This window comes from Neomonachus schauinslandi, chromosome 4, assembly GCF_002201575.2.
Source record: "Neomonachus schauinslandi chromosome 4, ASM220157v2, whole genome shotgun sequence".
Taxonomy (NCBI): Eukaryota; Metazoa; Chordata; class Mammalia; order Carnivora; family Phocidae; genus Neomonachus; species Neomonachus schauinslandi.
The window spans coordinates 139,348,734-139,369,662 of record NC_058406.1 but is presented as its reverse complement, the minus strand read 5'-3'; the positions used below and the strand labels follow the sequence as shown (position 1 = coordinate 139,369,662).

At 39.5% G+C, this 20,929-nt stretch overlaps 1 protein-coding gene across 1 annotated transcript; it reads right to left on the bottom strand.

Moving 5' to 3' along the window:
* Positions 1–3,163: 3,163 nt before the first annotated feature.
* Positions 3,164–19,965, bottom strand: CA2 (carbonic anhydrase 2). The gene is made up of 7 exons (XM_021688664.2): positions 19,720–19,965; positions 18,398–18,595; positions 9,776–9,894; positions 9,181–9,273; positions 8,051–8,113; positions 5,630–5,785; positions 3,164–3,974 (listed from the first exon to the last, which is right to left on the bottom strand). The coding sequence occupies exons 1-7, from the start codon at positions 19,751–19,753 to the stop codon at positions 3,855–3,857; spliced, it is 783 nt and encodes a 260-aa protein (XP_021544339.1). The 5' UTR covers positions 19,754–19,965; the 3' UTR covers positions 3,164–3,854.
* Between the last annotated feature and the right edge of the window lie 964 nt (positions 19,966–20,929).

Here is a 20,929-nt window from a genome sequence, read left to right as displayed (position 1 = left end):
CCAGGACCAATAGGGAAACGGCCCCCGTCACAATTATAGCACCAAGTCGAGGAGGTCATGGATGTCGGAAGCCACAAAAGCACAAACTCTCCCAAATGAGAGGTTGGGGTCAGTGGTAAGAGCTGATATTCGAGCTTGGCATCCAGGAATGGTTAAGATTTCACAATTAGGGATGGAGAGAAAGGACATTCTGGGCAAAGGGAATAATCACAACCAGGGCCCAGAGGCTGGGCCGGTAAACTTCTGGCTACCCACAGCTTATTCTCATGTGGATTTCCCATGTTAACCCAGGATATCTATGACTATCCCATTGTTGCTGTAACAAATTAGCCACAAACTTTGGGGTTTAAAATAATACAGGTTTATTGTGCTACCTTTCTAGAGGTCAGAAGTCCAAAAGGAGTCTTGTGAGCCTAAAATTAAGGTGTCGGTGGGGCTGGTTCTTTCTAGATGCTCCGGCGGGGAATCTGGTTTTCTAGAAGCTGCAAGCATTCCTTGCTCGTGGCCACATCACTCCGGTCTCTGCTTCTGTCGTCCCATCTCCTTCTGCTTTTGACCTTCTTCCTCCCTCTTCTAAGAACCTTTGTAATTAATTTGGACCCACAGGATAATCTCCTCATCTCAAGATCTTTAATTGAATCACACCTGGAAAGTCCCTTTTACCAGCTAAGGTAATGTAGTCCCAAATTCTAGGGACAAGGATATAGGCGTCTCCAGAAGGCCATCATTCTGCCTACGACAGTATCCTTTATGCCCCCTCCCTTCTAACTGAATGTGAATAACTGACATGGGACCCTTTCAGTGAAAGTCAAAAGAGGAATTCAAATACATTTCTTAAAAGATTTTATTTATTTATTTGTCAGAGAGATAGAGAGAGAGCACAAGCAGGGGGAACAGCAGAGGGAGAGGGAGAAGCAGGCTCCCCGCTGAGCAAGGAGCCCAACCCCAGGACCCCGGGATCATGACCTGAACCGAAGGCAAACGCTTAACCGACTGAGCCACTCAGGTGTCCCTCAAATACATTTTCTAAACATGCTAATACCAGTTATGATATCCATTAAGGTGGTACACACTTTATTTAAAGTGAACGATTGTCCTTGAAGAACAAACATAATCAAAATCCTCAATATTTATTATTAGGTTACACTTCTCAAATTGGGACTTCCAGGGTCTCAGCAGGTACACCTGATGACCAGAAGTAATTGCAGGATAAACATTCCCAGAGTGCCAATTTCAGTTATAATAAGCCAGTTGAAACATTTTATAATAAAGATGAATGTGGTTATAATATAGAGTAGAATGTAAAATTTGAAAACATTTAGTAAAAAAAAATGAGACTTTAAAGAAGCAATGGTTTGTTTCAAACTGTGCCTGAGTACTAAGACTATACTTCTCTGCTTTAAGGAATATTTTGATGGAACATTTGAAAAGCACTTATATAAATTAGAGTAGTTTGTGGCACATTACAAATATGACAAAAACTTTCTCAAAAAACTCAGAAAATAGTATCTCCTGGTTAAAATTAATTTTAGCTAAGAGTGAAATAAATGTTTTCATTGCAGTATTTGGAGATCATCTGTTATGTGCCAAGCACATAATAATTCATCTATATATAGAACTCAGTTGTTGATAAATTTCTGGTTCAGTATATAACTGAAAGCCAATATGTAAAAATATGCACAAATTAAACTCTTCGTTTTATGTTTAGAAGAGATCCTCAGCAATTCACCTGAAGTAGGTTTACTTTTAGTTTACAAACAATTCTAGTCAAGGTTGGCTATATGGGTTCCATACCCAAGGTAATAAAAAGTGAATCAGAGGAGAAGCCTCATTCCAGGAAACTAAGAAAAATTGATGGTACAGTTAACAGAATAACACACACACACAAAGTTTAAAAAGTATTTTTGACCACCTCCAATACACCAGACATTACCTCATATAATTATCACAATCCTCGGTGTTATCCTCTTTTTTTTTTTAAGATTTTATTTATTTATTTATTTATTTATTTATTTATTTATTTATTTATTTGTCAGAGAGAGAGAGAGAGCGAGAGAGGGAACACGTCAGGGGGAGTGTGAGAGGGGAAGCAGGCTTCCCGCTGCGCAGGGAGCCCTATTCGGGGCTAGATCCCAGGACCCCGGGATCATGACCCTAGCCAAAGGCAGACGCCCAACAACTGAGCCACCCAGGTACCCCGTTGTTATCCTCTTTTTATAGCTAGGATCAGAGAGGTTGAGAAGAGCTGGGATTCAAAACAAATCAAGCTCCAAAGCTTGTGATCTTTCTCTTACGCAAAACTCAGCATAGTTCTTTAGTAAAGCAAGTGAGGGGTATAAATGAGTTTAGAGACTTTTTTTTTTTTTTTTTTTGAGAGAGAGATAAAGTGAGTAGAGCAGAGGGAGAGAGAATCTTAAGCAGTCTCCACATTCAGCACAGAGCCCGATGCAGGACTCAGTCTCATGACCCTGAGATTATGACCTGAACCAAAATCAAAAGTCAGACATTTAACTGACTGAGCCACCTTGAGTTTAGAGACCTTTTTTTTTTAATCTCAAGTAACAAAGAGGTTTTATTTTTCTTAAGGGTAGAACTTGAGTTATGTGTTAATCTTGGCTTTCCAGAATAACTCATCAGCCAAAAATTCATTCTATGGTCTAGGCACACAGCTAAATCCAGAACAGTCATAATAGTGGGAGATATTGATTTCATGGATTCTTTTTTCTTCCTATCTGTAAAGGGTATAATTTACCTTTCTAAGACTCAAATTATTCTTTTACTTGTGGGTACCACTTGAATTCCCTTCTTTAAACAAAATGGACTTTTATTTGTTTTACTTCCAAGGAGTATATATTGATTCCGCATGTACACCTTTCTCTACCTTGCTTCTTTTAGTCTAACCAGTTCCTCTCTCCCTTGCAGGATTCATTCTTGTAGGGTTCTCATGAAGGTCACATGAGTGAGTGCTCAGAAAGCACTTAAAACAGTTCTTGGCAAATAGTACATGACCTTCAAGGTTTTTCCTGTTATGGAAACTCCTACAGTTATGAGTCCCCAATTATGATGGCTTATTATTAATAATGAATTAATAGGAGTTATAAAAGTACACATTTTGCTCTTCCATTATTACCCAATGCCCAGCATAGAATAAAATAAGCCAAAATAAAAGTCTAAATTTTATTAAAGAATATATCTAAAATACAATATTTATTAAGTTATATATTATTGGAATGGAAATATACTCTGTATCACAACTATAACAATTTTTACAGATAATACTTCATATACATCTCTGTAATTCAAAAGACACTAAATTACAACATAATTCATTTTCAAGATAACATTGCTACAAATATATAAGAATTTAAAATTTTTTTCTTTAATATAACATCTCAGAATCATGAACATTTATTTCATCTGATTTACATTACATAGAATCATGACTATTTCACCTGATTTACATTACAGAGCTCAATTTATCTCATGGCATGGATTTGCACTCAATCATCCTACTTTCCTATGTTTTAAAGTTAGCATTTTTGTGAACAACTGTCAGTGCTCATCACCCATGTGCTACGAACAAAGTCAAGATGTTTTTTTTGCCTACTCCTTATATTATATTCTCTAGTACAGAAAGGCTATTACCATAAGCAAAGCTCTAGTCACAGCAATTCGGTCAAGCTCGACAACTGGTCAAGTTTTTCACATTTTACTAATAAGCACAACAGGTGAGAGATAAAGGATCTAGAAAACCAGATGCAAAGCAGCCAAGGTCCAATTCACCAAGGTAGATTTGTGCTTAGCTAAGGGGAAGCCCAAAGATCCACTCTTGGGCCGTGGGCTCTGGGGCCATCTTATTTGAAGGATGCTTTAATCTGTCTGTTGTGCAGTGGCTGAGCCGGGCGCCAATTGTCCACCATCAGTTCCTCAGGCTCGCCCTCCTTATTGAAATTAAGCCTACGGAATTTCAGCATCTAAAAGGCAAAATAAAAGATTAAAAAATTAAAAAATACAAGTTTCCCAATAGTATTCATTTATGTGCTTATTCTCCAATATTCACCAATATTCACCATACTATGATGTAACAATGTTCAAAGTTCACTTTGGTTCCCAAGAAATATACAATCACATAAACATTATATATGTATGCTTTTATTTTTTTTAATTTTTTTTAATGTTTTATTTATTTATTCATTAGAGTCAAAGAGAGAGAGAGAGGCAGAGGGAGAAGCAGGCTCCCCGCCTAGCAGGGAGCCCGATGCGGGACTCGATCCCAGGACCCTGGGATCATGACCCAAGCCGAAGGCAGACGCTTAACCATCTGAGCCACCCAGGCGCCCCTATATATGTATGCTTTTAGATAACAAATCAATTTCTGGAAAATACACACAAGATTGTTGGTGTCATTGGAAGGAAATTGTCAGTGAGCTTGTTTTTTTCCCTCTTTTAATTTTAAAATCAAATATCAAAAGCCTATGAAATGCTTCTGAGATATAAAATAATAATAAAAATTTTAGATCCAAATTATCGAGTTTTGTTTTCTGCCCCAGGAAGATAAACTACTGTGTCTATACTATTGGATAAAGTGGTCCCAGATCCACTAAGGGATAAGGGATTGGAGGGCATCTCTGCTTCAATGTGTAGAAACACATAAAGGAATCTGCCCAAACTGGGATTTCAAATCCTTGACATTGGCTGATTTTATTCCCTTTTAACCTCGTTTTAGTTCTCTGGCCCAATGATGTGACACAGACAGTCCTCAGTCAGTCTCCTACTTCTTTGAGGTTCTTTTTGCAAAGTGGTCCTTCCCTTTCCCTTCGAAAATCTTGATCTAAATGAAGAAGGGTGGTTTGGGCAGTAATAAAGCAACCCACAAATCAATAGCCTTTAATGATCTCTTTGGTCCAGTAATATTCCCTCAGTCTCAACCCTCAAAGTCAATTCCAATGTCAGTCAGCTACTGTAACATTAGTTGAATTATCCAGGATCCAAGTTCTTGTGGATCCTACTGAGGACTGTCCATTTTCTACATTTCAATTGTGGGGGGTAATAGAGACAGTCGGTGGCAGCTTCTCAGTCACTGACAGTGAGCATTAATAACTTGAACTCATAAACTATATTGTATGGGAAAGGTAAGGGTCTGTGGTCTGGGCTGTTAAAGCGATTTGGAGTGAGTTTTGATGATACTTTTTCTCCAAGGGATGGCTTTTACTTTTGTCAGAACTCACAAATGTATTCTGATAGAAATAAAACTGCCACAAGTTCTCATGTGAGTGAGCCTTTGGCTGTGAGTTAACCACTGATATTTATGTAACCTTGAATGTGAAATCTCATTGTCCTGGGCCTCAGTTTCCTTGTAGCTTACATAAAAGCATTTATTAGGTGACAGACACCTATCTCACTTAATCCTCATGATTACTTGTTCCTTTACAGAGCAAACAAACTGCCTAAAGTTACAGCTAATCACCGCAAGTATTTCTTGAATGCTGCTTATCTGCTCAGCACTGTTATGGACGCTAGTTCCACAGCTAGAAGCGGCAGGAGGAGGGTTCAACCCCGGGTCTGTGCGAATCCAAAAGCCAAGCTCCACTGCCTGGAGAAATGCTCTACCTCACTTTAGAAAACCGACCTGCTCACTGCTAACACTGATGGGCTCCTTGAGCACAATCCAGGTCACGCATTCCAGAAGGGGAGGAGTGGTCAGTGAGCCTAGGTAGGTCCAGTAGTCCAAACTTTCAGGAAGGAGGCCACTAGGGTCAAAGTTAGTGAAGTCAGCACTCTTACCCTGGAACAAGGTAAACACACACGTTACAAATGCCACGTGATCAGAGCGGGAGGAAGGCAGGGGAGTGGGAAAGACGTATTTCCTCTGCACAGTTGAGGAAGAACTAGATGAGGAGTTAATAGAAGTAAGATGTTGCTTATATTTTCATTTAAATTTTCTATATCCAAAAGTTGATAGAGCTTGCTAGAACTTTTTTTCTAGAACTTTGGTTCTAGGAACTTTTGGTTGCTAGAACTTTTTTTCTTTCTTTTAAACAGAGGTTCCATGTTTATCAGGAAACAAAGTAAAAAAGAAATTAACAGAGATATTTGACTTGGAAATATAGATGAGCAGATATGGGTGAGAGAGCCTGACTATAATTTTCACATGTCAAATTCTCATCTTGTCCTCTCAAATCATCCCTTATCATTTCCATTGTTACTAACTGATCGGGATCCAGTATTTAAAATGAAACTGCTGCCTCTGAAATAATGCAGTTTTAGGCCACAGTAACAAAAATATAGTATCTTTAATGAGGAGGTAATTGTCTTGTTATTCTATCTGATGACTCGGTCAGGACTAAAGAACCACCTTCCTTTCTGGACACCACACTTTTAAAGCCATAGATGCAAACAGTAAGAGTTACAAGTAGAGGGACGAGGTTGTTACAAAGAAAGAAAATTGTTGTATGGGAATAGTTAAAGGGCACTAAAGATAATTAGCCCGAGGGTACGTAAAATGCTGTTAGAGAATGGGGTCAAAAGAAAGAGGGATCACATTTTTTACTTTGTTTTGTTTTGTTTTACTGAGGTATAATTAACACATAATATTATATTACCTTCAGGCCCCCAACATAGTGATTTGATATTTGCATATATTGCAAAATGATCACCACAATAAGTGTACTTGTTAACATGTAACCGTCTGTTACCATGCCTAGTTACTAATATTTTTTCTCTTATGATGAGAACTTTGAAAATCTACTCATAGCAACTTTCAAATATACAATGCAATATTATTAATAGTCACCATGCTGTACATTATATCCCCATGACTTATTTATTATTATTATTTTTAAAGATTTTATTTATTTATTTAAAGAGAGTAAGAGAGAGCACGAGAGGGGGTAGGGTCAGAGGGGGAAGCAGACTCCCTGCAGAGCAGGGAGCCCAATGTGGGACTCGATCCCAGGACTCCAGGATCATGACCTGAGCTGAAGGCAGAAGCTTAACTTACTGAGCCACCCAGGTGCCTGATTTATTTATTTTATAACTGGAAGCTTGTACCTTTTGATCCCCCTCAGCCAACTCCCCCCCCACACACACCTCTGATAACCACCAATCTGTTTTCTGCATCTAGGAGCTCACTTTTTTGTGTTTTTGTTTTTGTTGTCTGTTTTTTAGATTCCACAAATAAGTGAGATCATATGGTATTTGTCTTTTTCTGTCTGACTTATGTCATTTATCCTAATGCCCTCAAGATCCATCCACATTGTCATAAATGGCAAGATTTCCTTCTTTTTTATGACTGGACAATATTCCATTGTACATGTATATGTATATATATACATATATATAGCACATTTCTTTATCCATTCATCCATTTTTGGACAGTTAGACTATTTCTGTATCTCGGCTATTGTAAATAATGCTGCAATGAACACATCTTTTTAAATTAGTGTTTTTGAATCAGGTTTATTCCACATGATTCAAAGGGGTCAGCTAGGAGTAATGAGTGAGACTTTCAGAAGATAAATGTGACTTCAGTTTGAGAATGAGCATTATAAAGCCAGGGCTGCCTTTGGTGATTGTATTTAGCAGATGTTCAATGACCTAAACGTGGGTCTGCCGTAGAGAGAATTTAAACATGGGGATGGATTATTCTTCATGCTCACCATTGCATCTCCTACGTTAACAAAGTGACTGGCACAGAGTAAGTACTCAACAAATATCTGTTGCATGAATGAGTGAATAATTTGACCAGATGATCTTTCAGTTTCCTTGCAGTTATGAGAATTCTTTGACTCTTATAATATGAATGTTCAAATGATGGGGAAGCAAGATTAAATAAATGTAAGTCTTAAAATTATACTAGCATTAGGATCAACTTTTGGATATAGAAAAGTTAAATGAATATATAAGCAACATCTTACTTCTATTAACTCCTCATCGAAACATCACATGTCAAACCAAGACTATTCATTTTGATCCAAAAAATTTCCTAAAACCAGTGGGATAAAAAAAAAAAATAGGTACTCTACTGAGGTGGCAAAAAATTCAACTGTACCTTTGTTTTTATAGAATCCAGTGCATCGAGGATTTTTTGTAGGCCTGGTCTGGCATCACCAATCTATAGGAAGACACAACATACAAGGTACTGTAATCCGGTTGGTACTACATCAGTTTTGATTTGAGCAGCTCTACCATAAAATGTTTCCAAGTAGTGCACCAAAGTCTCCCACTTGCTATCTGCCACCCAGCCAGCCATCTTACTCTGATTACATTGGCACCATGAACTTCCCCACTTTCACTGAGAACTTCCTTCCCAGTCCTGCCCACCCCCTGACCCCACCCCATGGTTCCCCTGATCTACCCTCTCAAAATCACCAGTGACCTCCAACTGACCTCCAACTGCCAAAACAAAGAACACTGTTCAAGTGCTTACCTTAATCTTGCAGGATTTTACACTACTGACTTCTCTCCTTTTTGAAATTCTCTCCTCCTTTGGCTTTCCTTCTGCCCTCCAGCCTCGGCATTCTCCCTTAACTCTTGTATTCCTTTTTAGTCTTTTCATTATGAGCACCTTTACCACTGCCTTAAATGTCTTACATTTTGCAGTTTCTCAGGACTGCATGCTCAGCAGCTTTATCATCTCCTTCTTCATGCTTTCCTTGGATGATTTCATATTCACGTGTAGCTCCCACCTTGACATATGACGTCAGGCCCCATGAATCTCCAGCCTTTCTTCACTTGCTTTACAACTGTCTGGAGGGCAGCTCAACCTGTATGTCCCACTGTTGCCTGAAATTCTCCAATATTGAGTCACTGCCTCTGAGCCCTCCAAAACTTGATCTTAATTTAGCAGTCTATCACGGAACAGTACTATCCAGTTAAGGATGAATTTTAAAACAAAAACCAGTAGTCATCTGAAGTATACCTCTTCTTCCTTTCACATTTCCCATGTATACACCCTTCACATTTACATATAAATAACACCTAATGAATACCTCTCAGATTGTTTCTTTGTCCTCCATCTCCTCAATCTAGCAGATATGGAGGGGGACAGAAGCCTGAAAATATTTTGGAGCCAAAGGCATTTCCTCTGCTCTTTGTAGAATGTCCTGTCTATTATGAATGTTCTGTTTGGTTAATCTTTCTCAAAAACAGGGAAAAAAAGAATTTGGGCCATCAACTAACCTTCAAAAAAATACCTAAAACAGCAAGTCCATCAGGTTGCTGCACAGCTTTTCCAAAATCCCCATATTTGGTGTTCCAATGAACCAAGTGAAGCTAAAGAAGTAGGAGACAAAACCACAATGAATGAGACACATAATAAATCCTACAGATTTTGTCCAGTGATCTTTTCTTCATAGCTAGAGGTTACTAAAGAAAGTGAATGTGTGGATAATTTAAAATATAAACTTTTCTTTCATTTTAATTCTAATTATCCACTATTTGGCATAATAGCAGGTGACTTCATCAACTCTAAGACAAAGAGTTACATATTCTTGCGGGAAGACACAAAGTTTATTTCTAGATTTATATTAAAACAGGATCCTCCAATTTGAATTCATTTTACTTTTTGCAAATGATGTCCTTGGAAGTAATAGGGAATGTTTTGCACTATTAATTGTAATATCACAAATAAAAGCTATAAGAAGCAAATGTGAAGGTCCTTTGTAAAAAAAAATGGTTCACTTAGATTGAGTCGAATTTACAAAATTAAGGTTTTGAAATTAATGCTGAATATCAACTTATATCTTTCCCTGGAAAGCAAAAAAGCATATCTTACCTCTGCAACATATTTCTTTTTATCCACAGTATGCTCAGAACCTTGCCCATCAGATGAACCCCAGTGAAAGTGAAACTGAATCAATCTGTAAGTGCCAGTGAGGGGTCCTCCTTTCAGCACTAAAATTTAAAATATATATATATATATAATATATGTATATGTATATTATACATGTGCATATGTGTGTATGAGTGTATATATGCATATGAAAGTATATACATACACATAATCACGTGTGTACACACATACACATACATATGCACATGAAACACACACAGTACTAAATATTACGATCTAATTTAATCCTGTTTCAGAGTTCTAAATTTATGCTTGTAGCAACATTTTCGCTCTGTGAAAATTAAATCCAGACTCAAGTTTAGTCTAAGTGCTGAACAAAATCATTTCAGCTGGCTTTTCTCCTCACTTGTGTTGGCTGGAAGGATGGGTGCTTTTCCCATCTGTTTTCTGAGCACAGTGGTACTTCTCTTCTGGGTTTGGTTTGGAGTCATAGGTGCTAGTTCAGAGACAGGAAGTTTTAGGTGGAATTATTAAGTCCCCTGTGAACCACTGAGGAAGGGCCCGTGTGGCTGCTTGCCAATGCGGTTCCGTGGCACACGCTGACAAACGTGGGAACCTCTGCTCTGCACGGCCTGGCAGCTGTCCTACCACCTGCTTTGCTAACCTCTGAGGCCTGTTCTTAGGCGACAGAATTTGTGAAACCGTAAGCATTCTATTGATCTTAGTAGAATACCCAATTCTCCTTGCCCTGGCTTTCCAAATTCTTCAGAATTTGGATTGTCACTGGTACTAACTAGTTTTGTCCCATTAAAAATTTTTTTTAAGATTTATTTATTTATTTGAGAGAGAGAGAGAGAGAGCTGATGCACAAGTAGGGGGAGGGGCAGAGGCCGAGGGAGAGGGAGAGAGAATCTCAAGCAGGGTCCCTTGGAGCCTGATGCTGGCTCGATCCCCGGACCCTGAGGTCATGACCTGAGCCAAAACCAAAAGTCAGTTGCCTAACCAACTGAGCCGCCCAGGCGCCCCTCCCAGTAAATTTTTTATTGAATATTTCTGACCCTAATTTCCTCATCTGTAAAGTGGCTATGTTCAATTGTTTATTACTTCACTAAGAATTTGTTGATCATCTAATACATGCAGTATTCTATTGTCTCCAAAATCTTAAAATTCTAACTTTAATAACTGTCTTAAGATTCTACTATTCTGGTATTAATAGAACTTTGTTAGAGTAAAACACAAGACAGAAGAATATGACTAGTTGTCATCTTCTTAGACCACAATCCATTTGCAGATAATTAATGAGTTGTGTGTTACAGAGAATTAAAATAGTATGAAATCAGTTTCTCCCATCCTCCCCATAAAACTTGTTATTTAAGTTATATGTATTAATGAAATTTTACCAATATATTTAAAAGATTTTAAAATTTAGTTTAGTTCTACAATCTGTTGTTATAAGTGTATTTTATTAGCTTTGGGTTATAATTCTATAAAATAATGAACCTAAACTTACTTTGGCTTTGCAAAACAAAGCGACGAAGTCTATACAGTCAAGTTTGCTTAACTTCACCCAAATATGCATAGATGGTAGCAATACCCATTCATCTACCCAAAGTGAAAAATAGAGCTGGCTGGAAGACATTTAGGCCTTTCTTACGGCTCTTAATACAATCTCTGGTTGCCATCTCTGCTTTACAATAGGCCAGGGAAAAAAAGAAGGAATAAAAAAAAGAAAAAGAACCAATTATAAGTGGTGTTATATTATAGATCTGGTTAAGAAACATCAATTTGGATATATTCTGATAAGATCACATCTTTTGAAACTTAAAAACAAATTATTGTAAGTTTCTTTTAATCTAATTATTCTGTAAGGAAAGAATTAGCCTTATTTGCCTCCTCCTCTAGGCTTTTTCTTTTTTCTTTTTTTTTTTTTTAAGATTTTATTTATTTGACAGAGAGAGCACAAGCAGAGGGAGAGAGAGGGAGAAGCAGGCTCCCTGTTGAGCAAGGAGCCCGATGTGGGACTCGATCCCAGGACCCTGGGATCATGACCCGGGCCGAAGGCAGCTGCTTAACCGACTGAGCCACCCAGGTGTCCCTCCTCTAGGCTTTTTCAAAAACGAGAGAATTCCCAGTTTTCATGATGACATACCCTCAAAACAAAATATATATTTATGAAATAAATTGGTACTGAAATAATTCCTTTATAATAACTTTAAAGCTACTAATTGGCTGATCCCCAAAAGCAAATATCCTCTGTAACATCATTAATTCTACCAAGTGGCAAAATAAATGAAATAACACCATATTAAGCATCCAAGATATAACTTATCTTCTTTTTTTTTTTTTTTAAAGATTTTATTTATTTATTTGAGAGAGACAGAATGAGAGAGAGCACATGAGAGGGGGGAGGGTCAGAGGGAGAAGCAGACTCCCTGCTGAGCAGGGAGCCCGATGCGGGACTCGATCCAGGGACTCCAGGATCATGACCTGAGCCGAAGGCAGTCGCTTAACCAACTGAGCCACCCAGGCACCCACAAGATATAACTTATCTTCTAAATGTATCTCCTTTCCCTTTTGAAGAATCATATCAGAATCTTAAATTTTAAAAATAATAAAGCTTATCTGCTGTTTCCTATTCTTATTCACTCCCTTGCAGATCTTAAGATTCCAGCCTAATTTACTTATTTCAGAGAACATTTAGAATTAGGCAAGAATGTATATGAGTTTTTATTAAATAAGCTTTGCTAATATTTAAAAAATGCTCTAGGTTCAATGATTAAACTCACTCAGTGCCAATCTATTATTACCAGACACCTGTTTTAGCTCCTGTTAAAATAAAACTATGTCGCTAGGTAGATTAGAAGCCCATCATACCTAGGAGAGGTTATTAAATTCTTAAAATTAAGTTGCTACAAAAAGAAGCATTTCTCCTCTTCTTCAGCTAGTTAGTTATTTCTCAAAGTCTTAGCATGGAGTTTAGTCAATGAAGTCCTCCCAAAAACATTGTTATAATAATCACTACAAACTCTAATAAAGGTAGTTTTATTTGCGAAATAAAAAAAAAACATTTGGTTGAAAGATAGGGAGCTTGGGCGCCTGGGTGGCTCAGTTGGTTAAGCGACTGCCTTCGGCTCAGGTCATGATCCTGGAGTCCCGGGATCGAGTCCCGCATCGGGCTCCCTGCTCAGCGGGGAGTCTGCTTCTCCCTCTGACCCTCCTCCCTCTCATGCTCTCTGTCTCTCATTCTCTCTGTCTCAAATAAATAAATAAAATCTTTAAAAAAAAAAAAAGAAAGATAGGGAGCTTGCACTTTTTGCAGAACTACTTATTTACTTATTTGGATGGCTACATGCCATTTCCAAACTGTCCCAGTTTAAAATGAAGTCTGTTTTTCTGATGCAAAAATAATTTGAAAAAATAGCAGAATCTGCAGACTGAGTATATGTTTCCTCTTTAAAATCCAGCCCTGCTAGTGGGGGCTCTGAAGAGTCAATGATTACTGTATCACAGAGATGTGTTCCACAGGGATAGAGAGATACAAATGGGGTTTTCTACCAGGATATCTTTTTCAAGATTCCTGAAACTTAATTTAAATCCAAATCTCAACCCCAAGAGCTCCAGCTAATTTTAATTTCGATGGTCTGCCATCAGTTATACGTGCTGCATACGTAACACACAGAATAAGCACTAACTATATTATAATCTGTCTTCCTATACATATTACTTAGGGAAATTATGTAAATTATATTAATTGTGAAAATTAAGACATTCACTCCAGTAATAAGTAAGACTATCTACACAAATTAAAAACTGAAAATTTAACTTTTTCTTCCTAATCACTTTATTATTACTTAACGTAAGATGTATCCAAATAACAAACTAAAGACCTTAACGAATATCAAATATTTCTCTTAAATCCAAAATACAAATAAGCCATTTCCAATAATCTTCAGTTTAAAATTCAAATCGAAGGGATTTCTTATTAATGAAGTAAAGGACTAAGTCTACTAAAAATGTGGCATTTTTCAGCAGGTAAACAATCTTCTTTTATGAATAATTTGAAAATTATTAAATCATGCATTACTGTTTTGCTTTTTTAGCAGTAGCCAATAATCCTAGGGTTGACATACTGAAATCAAGAAAATGAATGAGGAAAAGATGTCCATAATCCATTTCTTTTAAATAGTGAGATGTTTAGCTGTCACTTTCACTAGGGTAAACAACAATTAAAAATCAAGAGAACAGAAGTTTTTAGTTTCAGGTATATGGAAATTATATGAGAGTAAAAAAAAGAAAAAAGAAACTCTTTTGACATGAACATAATTAAATACAGTATTTCGAATGCTTTGGTCAGTTTTATAAATACTTAGGTTTCTGCTTACACCATTAACAGTATGCACAGCAAACCCTTTCACTTGCTGCTATTATGTTTCCTTTTAACTTAAAATTATTCATGGAAGGATAATTTTAAAGTTTCAAAAGCAAGTCCTTGAAAATCAAGCAAGACTCATGTATGAAGTTCTATTATGTCATACAGGCAGTGGTCTGCTTGAAATGAGCATAGGTAAACTGTCTGTTTCCTTCCTTTTTTTCTTGAAATAATATAAACAGATAAAAATATTTCCATTTCTAAAGAACAGAAATGATATGAGAGTTGTATATGGATGGGCTCAATAATTTCGGGCATTGGTTTTTCAATATTTGCCTCTAAGATTGCAATAAAGCAGGAGAGTTTTAAACTCATTAAAAGTTAATGAGTTAGCAGAAGTTAATAATTTGACTAGTATTCTTTTCTCCCAGATAAAGCTAGTAATAAAGGAACTCAAGCAGAGTTATTTTTTAATAATTTTTTGAAAACCTAGCAGGATTAGCAATTTTTCATTAATTAAAGGTGATTTATTTTTAAAGGAATTTAGAAGATTGATGAGAGCTTCCAGTTAAAGTCTATTACCCCCACATTTTTTTTTTTATTAACTCTGCACTTAAAAAGAATTCTCTCAAGCGTACATATACTAATAAACTCAACCAGCTCAGTTCCTGATACCTTAGTACTCAAGTTCGAGTCTAAGATAATATTTAGGATATATTTGAAAACTTAAATCTATGAGAAGTCCTAGAAGGCTGAAATCTCACTGAAATAAAAATCAATAAATCAATAAAATGAACTGAAGCACTTAAGTGTATAAAACAAGACATAACAGATATCTAAAAATGTTAATGCCACAAGAGTAACTCCTAACAAAAAGAGATGTTAAGTTGTTGATTTAAAATATCGAGTGACCAAAATGAATAAGTTATTTTTATTTTTTTATTTTTTAATTTTTTTATTTTTTGAATAAGTTATTTTTAGACTTAAGTGTATAGAAAAGCATATCAATTTTTAAAAACATGGTATGTACACATTAAATATTAACTATGGTTATCATTCAAAGATCCTCATTCAACTTCTATTTTTAAGTGATGGGCATTGAGTCTCACAGCGACAAACCAGAAAGGAGATGACTAGCAAGTTATTTAAACTCCTTAGCATTCTGTTTCCTCATGTTTATTTTAAATGAATTTGACTGGAGTATCTCCATCATTTGTTTTAATCTGAGAGTCTAGGATTCTTTTAAAAAAAAGTCTAAAGGGTGTTTCTCTGCATGGTATGATTGTTTTATTCTATAGATGGGTTTTTCCTTAATGCCAACATTTTAATATAGTCTGCATCCTAGGAAAAAAAATGCTTCCTTGTTTAACCAAAACAACTGACAATGTTGAAGAGGTTTGGGCAAAGTTACAAAGGGATCTTTCTTACATAAAAGACAGCAGGTCATTCTAACATTAACTCTTCCTTGTTTGACAGAGTAAATACTGCACTCTCTCAAATCCCCAGGTCTTTCCCACTTCTCTTTGCCTCAAGTCTCCTCCAAGACACCAAAATCCTTCAAGCCTCAGCACAAGTTTTATTGACCCTGGAAAGTCTTTGCTGACTTACACAGGATGACTCCCAAGTCTCTTTCAGGTTTCCATTGTTCCTTGGAATGGAGCAATGTATGTCTTTGTGGCCAAAAGTCACTGTCTGCATCTGTAATTCCTGTGTCTTTCTACTGGATGTTTCCCCAGCACGAGTTCTAGGGACACAGGAAAGAGACCAGGTCTCTATCCTGCCTTCATGGTACCTAGCTGACCTTGCATTTAATTGGTGTTAGGAAGGGTTTTCTTGTGGTTGTTGTTGTTTTATAAGAACTGAGTGAATAACACATGTGTCTTTAAAGACATGGGTTTGAGACTCCACTTGGAACCACTTTTTTCACAATCTAAACATGGCTTTAATAAGATATGTGTTACTCACCAGGAGAAGTAGTTAGAAAAGTGTGGCTAGCTCTAATCAGTTACTGCTTGTGTAGAAATCCATCAGAACTTGACATATTCATGCTAAAACATAACTATACAATAACATCACATATAACATCAGTACACACTTTAATATGATAAATGAGATGTTCAGGAACATATAAAAATAAAATTTTTAAATCCCATCAAGGGATGGCAGGTAATCTCACAGCTCATTAGAAACTTTCTTCAGAAATCTTATCACAGGTGCAATCGCTAGGGCAATTGCTTAATAAAAGCAATCAAATGATATGAAGACATGGAAACAGCAATGGTCACTTAGTGTGGAGTTATTCTGTGCCAGGTGCTGGGCTAGGTGCTTTATATCTCTCCCATTTAATCCTTCCTCTGTGGTAAATATTACTCTACCCCAATTTTACAGGTAAGGGAGTTAAAAATTAGAGAGATTAAGTTGCTATTGTTCCCAGGGCCACTGAGCTAGTTAGTGGCAGGGCTGGAACTTAATCCCATGACTATCCGACCCCATTCTAAGCTTACAGTTGCTTTACTAAATGCTGAAATCCGCTTTCCAGGAATAATATACTACTGGAACAATTATTTCATGATCAGATTTGTAAGGAACATAGGGAATTTTCTCATCTGGTTCTATTTGTTAGACATTTGTTTCCTCATTATTCCAAAAAAGTATTCAATTTCTATGTAGCATCCAATGAGGTATATAACTGGTGGACATAACACTCACTGAAAACAATGATCTCACTGGCAACATTGAAACATACATTCACTGTATCTCTTTTTGTAGAAGTTGATAGCTAAAGACTAAAAGAGCTCACTTTTTTGGTCTTTAAATAACTAAACGTGAAATTTTATAGCATCCTTTCTATACGTACAATACCACCAAGACCTGTGGTCTTGTCCTATTGTAATCAAAATATACAGTATCCTTAACAGGAAAGAAAGATATTTGTTTCCCTTATCTTTAGCCTAATCACTTGAGCATTGTTTCTTTGGAGTGGGAGGCTTACTTGGGAAGACAGTGTAGCAGAATGATTGCAGGAGTGTCTTCAGTGAACATCCTCTACTAAATCTAATCAAAGTCTAATTAGTCATTATACTATGCCAGAATATGTGTGTGTGCATGTGTGTGTGCTGGGGGGGAGGTGCTCACAGGGCACAGGTAGGTTGAAAACATTTCTTAGATGATCTCCACATCATCCTCCATCAAACTGTCTTCCAGAATCACTGTTTCAGAAATCCAAGTGTCAAAAAAAAATTTTTTAAAGGGGAGAGGAGGGATTTTTTTCCAAACTGGACCTAATACATTGGATAGCTACTAAAAAAGAATGGTCAGCTTGGCTATAGTGGTTATAATTACACATTATATATTAGTACTATCGGTCATTACTCCAAAATTTTGACAGCATTATTGAATACGTCCCTGTTTGTGTTCTCTTTTTGCCCCATGCTCTCCCCGCTCCCATACCAACACCACTCATCATGTGTTTGCAACGACCTTCAGAGGAAAGCACTCAGGAAAATAGGGCACTGGCAATTAAACCAACCAGTGGGCAAAGAAAGCTGCTACCATGTCTGAATGGGATTGTTCTCCTGTTTCTAAATAAGAAAAAAGAAGCTTTCAATGGGCATCCTGTAAACAGCTCCAATACAGATAAATTACGATAATTGGTTTTGTCAGCAATGGGCCAGGTGGGCCAATGCCCACCAACTCTAAAACATCTTCATTTGTGGAATGTATTTCTGGGTGCATATCAAAATATACTGCCACCTCTTATCACATTTGTATCCATAAATGTAATGTTTCAAAAAATTTCACTATTTTAAATAGTGAGGTTTTCATCACTCCCCTCACTGCTGCCTTGAAGAGAGCACTAAGGTGTACTTTTATTGGATAAGACCAATTCCGGAAAGCAAATATTTTAGAAAGAATCTTAAAAGTTCAGTTTTTGCAAATCTCATCCTTGCTGATCTTCACTTCCTGGCGACCTTGATTTCTGTGACTTTTCACAAGCAGGTCACAGTTATTCAATGCCCTATATAGAAACCAGGAATTTTGTAGGGGAGCAACAGTCCCAGGCCACTTCAAAATAATTAGCCTACTTCTCAGAGCCTGGGACCTAATGAAGATTAGCAAAGTTGCATCTTAGAGTACTGAGATAAACAGTACTAAGCCACTGCTCCTGATTCCTCCCATTAAGCTGGGAAAATAGTCACTGGGTAAAAGGCACAAGTTATTTTTTAAACACTGACCTGCTTTGTCCTGGGAATCATCAAATTCCACATTGAAAGAGTGACCGTTGTTGAGGATCCTCCGAGAAACCGCTTGCTCGTAGGAAGGACACAAAGACTTCAGGGCAGGGTCATGAAGGGCTGCTTTGGTGTCAATGTCAACAGGGGACTGGCGCTCTCCCTTGGCAATGGGGAAGTCCTTATGCCAGTTCTCCGGTCCTAGCGTTCAGAAGAGACCTGTGAATCCCCCAGTGTTGGGAAGGGCACACCCAGCACCTAGAAAGGGGTAGTGATTCTGGAGCCAATCTGCTCCGTTCCAATTTTGGTGGCACCACTTAGCTGAATACCTCTGGCAAAGCCCTTAATTCGTGCCTCAGTTTCGTCATTTGTATTATGGGGTAATAACATCTGTATCGTAGAAGTTGTGAGAATTGGAATCAATACATGAAAGGTCATTGAACAAAGACTGAGTGCCGTATAAATATTACCTTTGTTTACCCTCATTTTATTGAATTCAGCGACTGAAATTGCGCACACACTACCGTCAGGGCTTGTGGGTAGCATTTAGGATATTCAAGCTCATTTAAGATTAGAGCAGGTTGGGATTTCTCCCTAGTGTCCTACTGAATGTAAAGGCCGAGTCACTGCTCAGGCCCAGGCACCTCTCTTGTAATCATCAGGATCCCCACTACCTGGGAAGCCCCACGCCACCCCCAGACACGCAAGGTGCTCCAGACGCATCTTTCTCTTGCGTCGGTTGGCTCTGGAGAACCCAGATCGGTAGCCATGATAAAGCCGGGTTTCTGGTGACCCCCTAACATTAGGAGATAAGAGATGATGGGGAAACTCAGAAATCACCGCAATGGATTCAAACCAGCCCACGAAAATGCCCCGGGACAGTTCGTGTTGAGCGCCTTAGCCACAGGTGGTGCTGAGAATGAAGTGTGTAGGGGGGAGGGGGTCCCCTAATTTTTCTGCAAGCAACAACTAAAATTTTCCCGTTAACAAGCCTTCCTCGCTTCCTCCTAGGTCGGGTCAGGATAGTCTCCGGCTCGGGGCCCGGGGACAACTGTCCTCCAGTCCCGACGCTGAGGCTGCGCTCCTCCTCCCTCGGGCCCTGCGCGCCACCGCTGGATGCGGGGATTCCTCGACAGTGACCTCGGGGGCTGGGGCAACGGGGGCATCCCAGGGCCGGGGAGCGGCGGGCGGCGCAGGCTCGGGCGCCCACCTTGTCTCGGGTGCTTCGACTAGCCGCGGTCAACAGCAGGTGCGGGCGTTGCGGGGCCGGGGCCGAGATCCGGGCCCCGGGCGCCGCAGCCGCGCCGCCCTCCGCCTGCACTCACCGTTGTGCTTGCCGTATCCCCAGTGATGGGCCATGGCGCGCCGCTGGTCGAGGCAGGGCAGGAGTTGGCGCCGTTCTAGCGGCGGCGGCTCGGGCGCCTGCACCGTGTGTCCGCGGGTCGCGCCGTCACCGGCTTTTATAGGCTCCCGCCAACTTCGTGTTCGGGGGCGGCCCGGGGGAGGGAGCCCCGGGTGGACCTGGATGAGGGGAGGAGGAGGTGACGGGCGGAGGTGATCTCCCAGTGCTTGGGGAGGGTCAGGCGGGCGAGGCACCGGGGGCGGGGAGAACGCCCTCTCGGGCGGGCGCTCCGCTGGGCTCAGGACCTCCTCTCCTGCCCCCCGGCTCCCCTCGGCCCCGCGGTCCGGGCCGCAAGTCCCTGGGCTGGCAACGCTGCTCCAACCGCTCGGCGCGCGTGGTGGCGGCGGCGGCGGCTCCCGGGCTCCTTGGTGGGACTGGGGCCGGCAAGCGTCTAGGAGCACCCCATCCCCCTCCTGGGCGCGGAGTCTGGCGGCCGCGCTGACTGCTCGGGACCCGGGCCCCTGGTGCCTTTCATCCGTCGTCCGCATTGTCATCGCATCCCTGGCCTCAGAGCCCTCCCGCCCCACCCTATTGGCCCCACCCGCGCCGGGGTCTCCAGCCCCGCGGGCTTACTCCCTGGTGTCCCCGGCCCGGGACTGGCAAGCTAGGTTAGGAGCTATGACCTTGGGGCAAATAGGGATACGGTCCCTGAGGCTCTGGGGAGCCAGCAGCTTCGGCTACTGAGAGCCACGCGCCCCCTGCTGGACGGCCGTGGAATAAAGCGCGCAAGAGGAGCGAGAGTCTGTTCTGCCCTTAGTCCACACTGAGGCGAGCATGGGAGATTGCATTTCCTTGCATGCTGTCAGGGTATCATATGAAGTGCTCATCTCCTCCTACCTTCCTCCTTCTCTTTAAAAAATTAACTTTGGGGGAGAGACTTCCTCGCTGAATACATATTAATTTAAAACTTGTTCCCCAAAACTTCTAAAACAAATTACTTTTCTCAGAGAAATTAGGTAAAAGAAAGTATTTCTTGCAAAGGGTGAGAACTTTCCCTGGCTGAGAAAGGAAACTTGGCATCTGGGATACGTAAGAAATAATTCCAAAAAAAAAAAAAAACCAATTGAGAGGACTTTGTGGGGCAAAATGGGCCCCCTTCTTCATATACATACACACATATATTTATGGTTGTA